We start from the raw sequence: 13,251 nt of genomic DNA on the forward strand, positions 1-13,251 counted from the left end.
GTATTAAATCATCCCAAGAGATCTCGGTGCAGAATGAATGAGCTGCATTTTTTAGCACTAATGAAAGCATGAAGAAAAACAGATGAAAAACACCAGCCAAACATGAAAGTGGTAAAAGGACATTTTTGTTTGCACAAAAACTCTACATGAGTAGAGGTTCATCACAAATCTTCCTGTTATGGAAGTCTAATGAAGAGGTGGCTGTGTGCAAATACAGATTTAACATATACTCCATTTGAAAATACATGAATATGATTAGGCCAATTCAGAACAATTAAGAGGAAACATTTGCATCCAAAGAAACGGCCCAAAGACGGCATACTCTAATTAGCATTAATTATGATGATTACCACTATGATATGCAGCGCAGTTATCCCGAACCAACCTCTTAACTAACTAGCCAGCGGTCTTCCGTGCTGTGGTTGGTAATGTTTACATGTTAGTGAAGCTGGTCTGTTCAAAAGCAGGACTCACCATCACTGCGGAGCACCAGTGGAGCGGGCGGACCCTGGACTCGGGTCTTTGTGACGGTGTTGGTCACCACGCAGGTGTAGTTGCCGACATCTGAGGGCTCCACTTTGGCGATGTACAGATTGCCTGTCTCCTGTGAGATGAAGCGACGAGTGTCCTGCTTCACAAACGTTGGGTATTCATTAAAGATCCAGGAAAATATAAGATCTGGGGACAATGAGAAGAGAAAAAGATTTTGTAATTTAAATTTGTTTTGTTTTTTGGGTGACAGAGTGGAGTGAACCAAGATATTTTGGTGTGTGATAAGTTATAGACCTCCTGAGGACAGTGAAAATGGTGACAGAGCCACACCACGCTAAGGTGAAAATTGATTACAGGATCTGTGAGAGGTTGATGGCCATTTTACATGTGGTGAGTTCTGCATACACAACCAGGGATTTGCGAGACACCGGGGTATGTGTTGTCATGACTAATTACAGTTCCTTAGACAAGAATCAACAACAGATAATTTCTAACAAAGACCACAACAACAAAGAACACAGGTAACACTTCAGAATTAGGTACATAAAATCTTAAGCAGTTAATGAACTGATAAAGAACCAATAATGGGTTGCTAATTAGCGAGTTGCTATTTAATGAATAACAAGTAGTTCCTAACGAGTTCTGGCTTGAGGATACTTGTTTCTGTGTCCCTTCAGATAACATAATGGCAACATGATAACCATCTGACTTGAAGCTAGCGTTCATAATGACTAAAATAACCAATGAATAAAATATGAATAATTACACCATTACATGCGCTCATTATTGTATCATTAGATTACACAGCCACACTATATGCTAGTTTATGGGATAACTGATATAGCATTTCATTGTGACGACTGGCTAAAGCTAAAGCTAGTTAGTTCCATCACTCAGAGAAGACAGGTATGTATGTGCTCTGCATTTTCTCCAAACTTCAGGAACAACAGCTGGTCTAGAAACTTCCAGCTTTTCAACACTGAGACAGTCTGTGCTGCTAACAATTTTAACTACTTTAAAAGGGGCTATTTGTAAGTTATTTCTGCCACTGAATGTGGTTCACATTCACATTTCTTTCACAGCTAAACTCATGCTTTTAAAAAACATGGCTGATTTATAGATCGAATAGCTGGTCAGAAGTCTTTGAGTAATCTGGATTTTTTTTCTACATTTGCCTTTGTTTGTTTTTTAATGCTCTGTCTGTTTCGTCTTTGTTCATCATCTACAGGTAATTGAGAATTAATAATGTGCCCCTAACAAACTCGGTATGATGCATATACACACCATAACAAAGTAATCATTAGTTATTGGTTATGTACTGTTTATGAGCTGATTTGGAGTTAGTCAGGAAAAATTCATTAGATGCAATGATTGGTTAGTAAGCAGACTCACAGATACTCTGTTAAGCAACTTATGCTTGCTCATTAAAATTATATCAAGCAGCCTGTTCTCAACTAACTAATCATTATCTGATATCTAATCCCCTTTTCAGAATTATTCAAGAGGTGCTGGTAGATATTAGTTCTGGGTCTGTTCCTTATTAGCTCCTTAAATCTTACCATTATATAAACTGCAAAACATGGAATATCCAATATATATTAAGAGTGCATGACGACCTGATACTCTGCAGCAGATAACACATTTGAACCCATAATTATTATCCCTGGTTTATCCACAATAGCTTATTTGATATAGTACATTTTTCTTTCAACATTTCATAATTTACAGACACCAGTGGTGTTTGTTCTACACATCTTAATGAATGGCTTCAGAGAAGGTGTGAAATGAAGGCTAACTGCTCATTTTAATGCTCATCACACTTTTCACAAGACAGAATCAAGACAGGACCATTTTCCACTGTTTCAAACTTTCAGGATTTGACAGGAGTTCTTCAGACGTGCTGTTATGAAACCAACCAAAGGTGTGACTTATTACTAACAGGAAGTGGGGCATCATGTCGGCAAGTACCTGTCAGACTGCTAAAATCGATGAGTTTAAATGTCAGCTTTTCCCCAGTGTCACTTCATTGTGTCGAAGTGTTTCAAAATGAGCAAAAAACACATTTTGAAGACTTGTCATCTCTTTCTTTCTTTCTTTCTTTCTTTCGTTCTTTTTTCTTTCTTTCTTTCTTTCTTTCTTTCTTTCTTTCTTTCTTTCTTTCGTTCTTTTTTTCTCAAGAGACTAATCAGGACAGAAGACTTCACTCAGTTATCTGGTTCATTGAGCTTTTTGACATCACCATATTACTTTAAGGAAGGGAACAAATCATAAAAATTATGACCTAGAATTATCTTTAATTAATTATTGCTGATTTGATAAAGTAATAGCAATTATGTAATTATTACGTAATAATAATTAATTAACTGTTATAGTGGATGAAATTAAGTAATTATGGGGCTTCATTTACCTGGTCAATAATCCAATTTACACGTGAGCCAGTGTTTAAATTGAAACAAATGTTCAGCAGATTTAACAACATAATACAATTAATACAAAATTTAATTCATAAACCCCATTTTAAAATCCCTATGTCATCACAGTCATCAGTGCTAGTACCATATTCAACCACAGACGTCATCTCTACAGGGAGTTTCACAGAGAGACTAGCAGTGTGATTGCAGAGCAGAATTACGATGGCATGTAAAACAAAAAAAAAAAACAATTCATTGCTCCTGGTGTCCAGCAAGTTGAAGAAGTGAGCATCATTTTAACCATGTTACATGAATTAGATAAGGTGTCTGAGTAATAGCCCTCTACAGGTCAGGCTCGAGATCTATTCCTGGATGAGTTCTTCAAATTATTGATGTCGACTCATCAAAACCGAATGCTGTGACATAATCTGCTGCTGAGTTTGTTGCCAGTCTAACTGACAGGCATACAATGTGCTATTTTCCTGCTGAGCTTAATCAAACCTCACCACTTATTTGCAGGCCAGCAATTAAGCAAAACAGTGTAGGAAGAACCCTTCCTCTCCTCTTCCCTAGCTGCTTGGCCATTTATCACAGCATGATCCCGTCCTCCTGCTGGCTGAGAGGAGCAGGTAGTGTACCGATCAGCACCATTTGGGGCTTGGGCTTATGGTTTGGCTGCTGTACGTGTGGAGCTGAACACAGAGTAATGGCACAGCAGAGGTCCATAGGGACAGGGGACACTTCAAGGCAGGATAAGGCATGTTGTTTGTGTTTGTTTCCTCTCCAGTGCTTTTGGACTATGGCTGCACCTGCTCTCGTTCTATGTTCAAAACCCATATGCCTGCACGGAACAACATGAGCTGCAGAATACCACAGAGAGCAAAAACATAATGAGATGTCTCACACAGCTGGCCGAACGGTCTTCACAAAATCATCCAGGGCATTGATTTTATGGGTTACACAATGCTCCCTGGTATAAAGCCAGGACATCTTTAAGACAAATTGTAGAAGAAATCCAGCTGCCCTGGGAGGCAGCATTACAATGACAACTGCCATGGTAACAGGAAATCAACCTTGTTTGTATTACGACAGCAGCCGCTTTTCCACATGAGCTCTAAATAATAATTTGAGTTGTTTTAAGACTAAAATCTAAAAAAAACAGATGTTGCAAAGGTTAAAATATACAATAATCTTAGTGCTGCACTCTTATCTCTTATTGTTATTTCCAAAACATGATCCTTTAGCGAGGGGTCTGCAGAAGTCCCGCAAGAGTTCTTTGTGGTTTCCCTCTAGGTTAAAGATCACTTTGCAGAAGTCACAGTGAATAAAGCTGCTTCACTCACATAAGGAGACACAGGAGCATCTTCAAAGGGCAGGCCTCGCTGAATATTCAAAGGCTGAACAAGACATGCAAGTCAAACATGCCCGTGTCCTTGCATAGCTAAGATCACGCCCTGGCTGAATTGTGATAAAAAGATGAAGCACGGAAACAAAGAAGGTGGGCTGTAATCCAAAGGCAGGTCTATCATTCTTTATGACAGCCTGGAAAGGAAAGTCTTTATCAACTTCGGACACCTGTGGAAGGACACACATATAGTTATGTGTGTATACTGTCAGTGGAAATGTTACTCTAAAGAGTGAACATGTAGTTTCATAAAGACAAAACAAAAAAAAATTAACATCCATTGTTAAAAATACATTTATTATATTTTAATTGGTCCTATCTCTTACTTTAGTTGTACTAAGCCTTTGCAGTTTATTCCCTTTTCCCAGAGTACTTCAGCAATTTAGTAGAGTCCCCTTTTAAAACCCTCTTGTTTTTTCGTCAGTGAATACACTGAACATGTTTTATTTATAGTATCATAACTTTATTTATATATCATGCAGAGACAAGCTGAGAAAACCAGTCGGAGTTGCTGATGTTGGGCTTTCACACAGTGTCTCTTTTATGTCTTTCGACCATTTTTAACAGGCTTTTGAAAACTTTAAATAATTGATATTTTCAGTGATTTACGGTGGCAAACAGAATTTAAATGAAGGCCGTGCAGTATGAGTCAGGATAAAATCAGATGGTGTTAAGAGTTTTTTTTCTTAGATTTTTCTGCTGTTACACTGTATTGAATTGACAAAATGTTAACAAATGTTAAGTCAGACATCAGAGATGATGCAGTGGTCAAAAGTAACTAAGTATATCTATTTTACTCTCCACAGTTCAGCTAAACTGAATAAGCTGTCATTGTGCTCACTTATACAGCAAACAGTAATGCCTAATAGCACTGAAAACATCTACTATATGTGCTAGCTGCCACATAAATCACATAAATCACATCAAAACACACCAGAAAAGCAGAGGTGGAAAGTAGCTTACTTGTATTTTTCTTAAAGGGATATAAGTCATTTGGTAAAATACATAAAGTTGGGGGACTTGTGAGAGATAAAACATATGTAAAATGTATTTAAATTCATGTAGGAAAGGCTGAGACATCTTGACTTCTATTTTCTAAAATATGGGATCAGTCAAATGCTAGATCCTACACTTTCCATAATGCAACTTGATGGCATGTTTTGTTAAACCCTCCCTGTCTGATAAATACCCCACATCTTTCAAAACGTCACACCTACACTTTGTAACTTGGGTGTCCTGTTGAAAATATGTAGTCTATAAGATAACCATGATGATGACCTCTGTGTTATTTTCTGAGATTTTTGAAAGTTCCTCCAGAGCAACGGACATTATACAACTGTTTTCACGGGCTGAGTTCTTCTCCCCATGATGAGTAAACTGACATTGATGTATAAAGCTGGTGGAGTGCACCTTTACTCTCAGTACGTACGTATTCTTATTGTCGATTTGAATGTGTTTTTATTTACCTAGTCACCTCACTGCTGCCATGTACATGCACATTTAGATAAATAAATCTGATGGCTTCATCCATACAAACATCCACTGGGGGATTGTATGCAAGGTCCCACTCACAGCCACAGTTCAAATCAACTCTATGCATCTAATTCACTTAAGTTTGTCTTTTCAAAATGAAAAGATGAGCATGTGCAGTTAACAGCTGATTTGATGTAAATAAACTTAATGCAGCAGATAACGCCCAAACAAACTCCTTGTAAAGGGCAGCAGTTGTAGTACATGTAGCCCTCATGTATCTGTTATAGTCAATGACGTCAGCCAGCAGTTGAAAAACCAGCCATGTTTTTGTTTTTTTTCCCTGTAATGTGATTAATTTCTGCACAATACAGGCCCTGGCCTGCTTCTCATCCTGCTGCTGCAGCCTCATGGCAAAGCCAGCCACTGACGCTGTCCCTGGCGGCATCTGCCACCACTGCTTAAAGCAATACATATTCATTTAAACACAAACAACATTTATGACAAGAATTAACAACTAAAACTCCTCTTTTTTTTTTTATAAACAAAGCCGCCATCTGTCAATAAAAAAGGGACGTCTGCAGTGTGACTGTTACATCACAGTGGTCTGGCATCGTAATATACATATTATCAGCTGCCTCATCACTTGATATAAATAATACATGTAAAACACACACTGTGCACACTGTGACAATAATATGCATTTTTAATCACCCAATTACAAAGCAGTGGGATGTGGGAATTCTGCAAAATGTACAAATTGACATCAAAACGGTGAACGCTCGTCCTCTCCTGGGCTGAATATTTTTCTGAGTGCAAGCGTAAGTAGTGTGGTATTACATTCATGAGCAAGACGGGTTGCTGGGTAGTGTCAAACAGGGTAAAGCATGCTGATCTGGTACAATGTGAACTACTTTTTCTGAAATACATGGAGAGGAGAGGGACACTCACTCAGCCAAACAACATGGCCACAGACTTCGCATGAGAAAAGTTTCAAACTCACAATTTGGTCCTATTAGAATCTACACATTCAGTGATTTTAGGGGAACATCTTTGAGAGGTTGTGCTCTTTGCACAGAAACAAAAACAAACAGACAAAAAGAAACTCAGAAAACCCCTCCTCAGTTAAACTACTGTCATCCCATATTGTGTTCCTGACTGCCTGTACTCCCATATCTGCTCCAGGCTGCAGGAATCCTCTGTTGCACTGTTTCCTTTACAGGACCGGACAGGATGCACATGCTCCGTGCTCTCAAAGCCTCGGGTGGGAGCACAAACAGGGTCAACACACATACACACACTAGGAAAAAAAAAAATCCACTCTTACTGGAGACGCACACAAGTGATTTCAGTCTTGAGTGCCCCTTAAAGGTCTCTCTCCCCATTAGAAAATAGAGGTCAGCAGCATTAGGTCCACAACTAAACACAGTAATCGTGTAGTACAAAGAGTGCGGCTGGGTCACACTGGCAGCCTATTAATGCGGTTGGCTTTGAAAAAGAGAGAAAGTGACAGCCTCTCAGCTCCTCTTGCTGCCTCTGATCCACAGAGACAGGCAGGAGGGGAACTGCAGTGCACATTTGGGAGGGAAAAAAATATATATATTTCTGAGGCAGCTCCTCGTCTTGTAACCAGGTTGTGTTAATCCATTCCCCTTTCTTGGACTCTGCAGATAGTAATTACCATATATTTCTGGCATGCTCTGACATTGGCCTGTCAGCTGGAGAGTGAGTGTGTGGATGCAGCGTGGAGGCAGCACCCCGCTCTGCCTTTGTGCTCAGATCTGGCCTGGCAGGGTGTGTCATGCCTGATCTGCACTCAGCCTCTTCCCTCCGTCCGTCCAGTGCAGACTGTAGGAGCAGGTAGGACCTCTGATGACACAAGACACCAGTAGTGGAGGCCAGCACCATGAGCAGCTGATCACTTTGTGCAAATACTCAGTGTCTCTACAGTTCATCGCTGCCGTCACACTTCATCATAGGAGATATGTTCAACGTTTGATTATTGTAAAGTAACTATGTGTTGAATCTGAAAATTTCTGACCCTCTGTATTTGATTTTAAAAAAGACCTTCATGAAATGGTTGGCAACACAGTGTGCACTAATTCTTTCCTTGCACTGTCTCAAAACATATAACATCAAAATACACTGAAAAAAAAAAATATAACCTTGCACCTTAAAAAAACTGAGGGAATAATTCCTACTAAATAAATTCAAGTTGAATGAACATAATTCCTTTCATTCGACTGAACCTGAAGGCAGAGCAAATCATTTTACCAGCATTGGACAAACAATTTATTCAAACTCTAATAGGTTATCTCCCTTTTAAAAAAGTCTGACCATAAGTCAAGGTACAATATTGCATTTTCAATTTACAATGTTTTGCAACCTGTGGTCTATTCACCAAGAGCTATTTGACGTCCGGTGTACTGACTGAGGACAATAGACAGAGTCAGGGTTTTTACATCCAACTCTTAGACTGATGACTAAACTGGAGTCATTCCACTACATGCACTCACAGTGGGGGGGCATGTCCCCAATGCATGCTGGGAGGTTTCCCTTCATGCCTACATTGGGATGCAATAATATAAATCATTAATCCAAATAACAAAATAAGACTATGAGAATGATTATTACAAAATATATATTGCATAAGTAATACTTTACATTGTATTAACGTCTTTATAATCACTAATAAGAGGAATTTTATGGCTGTGGTGCAGGTTAATATATTGAAGTAGGTCTTATTTGCACTCTTAACATAACTGTCTGTTGAGGTGGATGGGTAGTGAGGGTGAATAAAACATCTTATTTTTAGACACTCCATATTTCCTTTAACAGCGGTGACTGTTTTGCTTTTCTTGTCCACTGCTCAATGAATAAAGGATGACACTCACAGCAGCATAGGTGACTCTATGCATGAGTGTATATCTTTGTATATATAAGTGTGTGTATTTATGTGCTAGAATGTGCCAGTGAGCAGCAGAAAAGGTACGATACACACATGACCCTATCGATCCATACAGTATGAGATTACTGAAGGTGAGACCAGCCTGGTTTGATTACCCCACATATCTCTACTCATTTACTTTTCTCTGACTTTGTCATCCTGGCACTGATGTTTCTCTCTAATCTGTGAGATGAGTTATAATAAGAGTGGTAGGTGATACAGCATGTGTGTTGTAAATAAAGGATTCATTATTGTCATGCTGGTGATCTAACGGATTTCAATGAAAATCAAAAACATGAAATAAACAACAAAGTGCATTTTTGAATCTTGAGCAAACAAAACAACTTAGAACTAATATGAGATGATGTTAATGCAGATCCAGTTCAGGAGCTTCAGTTAATGTTTACATAAAACATCAGAAAGAGGAAAAAATGTGATCTCAGTGACTTTGAGTTCATATGATTGTTGGTGCCAGACAGGCTGGTTTGAGTATTTGTGAAACTGCACAGCTAAACAACAGTTTCTAGAGTTTACTCAGAATGGAGCCAAACACAAAAAAACATCCAGGGAGCGACACAGAAACACCATGTTGATAAGAGGTCAGAGGAGAATGGCCAGACTGGTTGGAGGTGACAGAAAGGCTACGGTCACTCAGATAGCCTCTCTTTACAACTTTGGTCAGCAGAAAAGCATATCAGAAAGCACAACACGTCCAACCTTGATGTGGATGGACTACAGCAGCAGAAAACCATGTCAGGTTCCACTCCTGCCAGCCAAGAACAGAAAGCTTCTACCAGATACTTCCAGCACGATAATGCTCCATGTCGGAAAACCAAAGTCGTCTCAAACTGGTTTTATGAACATGACAGTGAGTGAACTTCAGTGACCTCTCCAGTCACCGGATCTGAATCCAGTAGAACACCTCTGGGATGTGGTAGAACAGGAGATTGGCAGCCTGAATATGGAGCTGACAAATCTGCAGAAATGATGTGATGAAATCATGTCAACATCTTGTTGAATCCATGCCACAAAGAACTGAGGCTTTTTTTAGAGCAAAGTGAGGCCCCGCCCAGTATTAATATGAACTTCCTAATAAAGTGCTCGATCAGAAAGGACACAACAGAGACACATGCCACTGAGAAATCCAAATATTATGACTATCACATCCTTTCCCTGCGGGAGAGAAACAGGATTGCAACATAATATCTGATGCAGCTTTAACACAGGCTCTGGCTTGCATCATTCTTTCAACAGGTGAAACTGAGCTCACTGGGATGCATGGGACAACATGAATCCTCAGAGGTCCTTCACACATGAGACACACAGCGACACTAATGCTGCAGGTCAAATCAGTAACCTCATTCTACCATGAGTAAATATTATCTGTAAAAAAATATACATTAATAATAAGGCCTCTACAGAAATGTAAAGTATGACATTTATGTCCCTATATCAAGAGAGATGTTGCCATATATGTCACCTATAAGGGTATATATTATTATTATGACACATACATAGACATATATGAAGATATAACTTTATAATATATATGAAATATCCATAGTAAAATCTGTGTAAGTACATATATTAAAAACATCTATATGATGAATTTTTATACGATTTTCTATGATACAACATGTTTACGAAATATATTTAATTTATATATGCAAGTTTTATCAAAAAAACACAGAAAAATTCTATATGCTTATATATGTTTTTCTTTTTTTTTTCATTAAGTTTAAACACGTCTATGTCTTGAACCCTACTGTATATGATATAAACATATATTCACAGCTTTTGGATATATATTTCTGTTACATACTGTATGTCAACAATACAGTATAAGCATATATACATAAACAAGCTGGGAAGCCCCAATTAACAGCTTGAATTTCATTGACTTTTTAAAAGAGCACTACACCGATTTAGCATTTTAATCCTGTAACATTGTCAGATTCATGATGGAAAGTTTAAAGAAAAAGGACCAAAATGTATGAAGCAGTGCCAGAGATATCATCTTTTTTTTATTCCACGTATTCCTCTTCAAAACCAGTACTTGCAATGCAACACCGAGACTTGTCAGAGATTCAGGTGTGTTATACTATTAGTGGCTAATGTTGCCTCGAGCTGCTAGCCTCAAGCAGCGATGAGGAGCAATCTACAGAGGTTTGCTATAAGTTCACTTCTTTCTAACTCCTTTTTTAATTTTTAAGCCTGTAGTCTTCAGCTCAAACCAATTTTTACGCCGGTGATATCTCTTGAGGCCTCAAGTAACATTACTAGAGGAAACTTATCAGACTTCACACAGCTCTATTTCTCTGGTGCCACAAAATGCATACATAACTTTTCTACAACCTTTTTCACATATGCAGTCGTATTCCACAAAATCTGTAATTAGACCTTAAAGAGGTGGAGTTCCCCTTCAAGGCCATTTTGTTTTTATTTTTGATACTATTTTGGTGCTAACTGCTAGTTTATGTGGTATTTTGACACGTCATTGACACTAATGAACTAAACTACAGATGCAATGATTAATTTACAAATTCCATCTTCTCAAATGTGAAGATGCTGCTTTTCTCTGTTTTATATAATTGCAAAATGACTCTTTTGGTGGTTCATTTGGTTTTGATAAGTCAAATAAAACAAGATATCTGACACGTTGTCACCTCAGGATCTGTGAAATTGGAATTGGTTAAAAGTGATTACTAGTTTTCATCTAAACAAGAAAAAATTTAGAAAAAATTAATTAATTGACATTGAAAATAATAAGAGTAGTTGCAGTTAACTCCCCAGGTCAGCTTTATTCTAGAAACTTGGACATTCTTTGTAAAGTAGAGGATTTTTCCAGGAAATATTTACAGATAACAGGCGTGCACAACAAATGTAAAGGATTCATGTACTGGATAAAAAAAACTGTTTTATCACAACTCTTGCAGAAAAACAAAATACTAAACCACTTTATTGGTTTAGTTTTTGACCAGGATATCAAGCATCCACAATTCAAGTGAACCTGGTTTGTTCAGTGCAACGCTCACAGTCGCACAGCAGTGAACAATCCCACTAATTGAGCTGAACTCTCTGCAACAGCAAACTCAGTAATATAGTTGTAAAGGTTACCCAGCTATAAGGTGTTATGGATTCAAGTTAAGCCTGCAGTCCAGTGCTCTGCTAAGCAAGCTAGGTGCTGTGGACGAAGCTGTCATGTTTTCAACAATTGTTATTTTCCCCTTGCACAGCAGGTGACAGCGCATTTCTTCTGGGATGAAATCCCCATGGGCACCGAGGGATTTGTGTTTATGTAGCAGCACCAGGGAGCCTGAGGACATGACGTGTGACTGTAACCAAGCAGAGAGGATGGAGGTGCTTACACACCATCAACCACAAATATGTCTGATTTAAGTCCTCGACATCAATACACACATATGGAATCAGATGAGCATGTATAGGCTACATTATGCTCCACATCCTTTAACACAGCCTCTCTTTGTGTCCTTCACACCCCACACACACAGTCATGCACACACTTCAAATGCAACAATAACAACAGCTTTGTGTACTGTAAACTTTAAGGAGCTTAAAAAGAGATTTCAGAAGCATGTCACTCACACACGTCTTCTGGGAAATGTGCGCGCGCTACAGTCAGACTCTTCTGTGACCTTTTCGTACGTGATTAGAAACTCCAATCAACTCGGAGTGTCACTCTCGGCAAGTACAGCATATCCCATTTCATGCTGCTGTCATGTTGTTGGCTGCTTGTCACTGAAGTTTGTCTTCACTGTAAGGTAACTGCTACATTGTGTCAAAACTGTAAAGGTTTGGAGAAAAGGCTCTGTGAGCTTGGCGGGGATGGTATGACAGTGACATGTGATATTATTTCAGAGAGCTGAAGTACTCAGACAGATGAAGGGGAAGGGGGGGGGGACTGAATATGGGATTGTGAAAGGAAATTACTCATGGAGATGTTGAAATGTGTCATGTGATAATCAGATTAAGAGCAGAATGATCCCTGATGGAAAAAAGAGAAGCTGCTAAATATGAGTCATGTACACTATCATCAGCAAATGCCACTGGAATAAACATGTTCTTAATCAGAGCATGGGCAGATTAAAACTTGACAACGAATACCTTCATCTTTAAGTGCCTTCAAAAGGAACTTATATGTGACACTGAAAGTCTTAAGTGGTCATTTGAATACGACTGACAACAAACAAGATTAGGTCAAAACCTACTATATGGCTGGATCGTGTATGGTCAATGTGCTATTGAGGATGTAGGGGAGAACTGTATTGGGGCCGCTGTAAACAACTGACATCATCGCGTCCTATTTACATTCTGCCAACTGTCAGCGGGTTTGCTTCTCTTCTCCTCTATCTGCTCACATACACAGTATATTAATACAGCTTAATTCACAATAAAGCTGTTGTCATTTACATGTTTTTCTGTTTCTGTTGTCAGACAAAGGAACAAGTTTGAAACAGTGACTGAAACGCAGCCCTACATGTTAACCAACAGTCCCTTCCAAGCTG

General features: G+C 38.7%; 1 protein-coding gene across 2 annotated transcripts in view; it reads right to left on the reverse strand.

The window, feature by feature from the left end:
- Positions 1 to 13,251, reverse strand: part of cntn4 (contactin 4) — a 159,488-nt gene that overhangs the window by 58,454 nt on the left and 87,783 nt on the right. For both annotated transcript variants that reach the window (XM_056364374.1, XM_056364368.1), the window contains exon 6: positions 475 to 678. In XM_056364374.1, coding sequence (XP_056220349.1) covers positions 475 to 678 — 204 coding nt within the window. The remainder of the gene's footprint in view (positions 1 to 474; positions 679 to 13,251) is intronic.

This window comes from Seriola aureovittata, chromosome 2 (assembly GCF_021018895.1).
Source record: "Seriola aureovittata isolate HTS-2021-v1 ecotype China chromosome 2, ASM2101889v1, whole genome shotgun sequence".
Lineage (NCBI taxonomy): Eukaryota > Metazoa > Chordata > Actinopteri > Carangiformes > Carangidae > Seriola > Seriola aureovittata.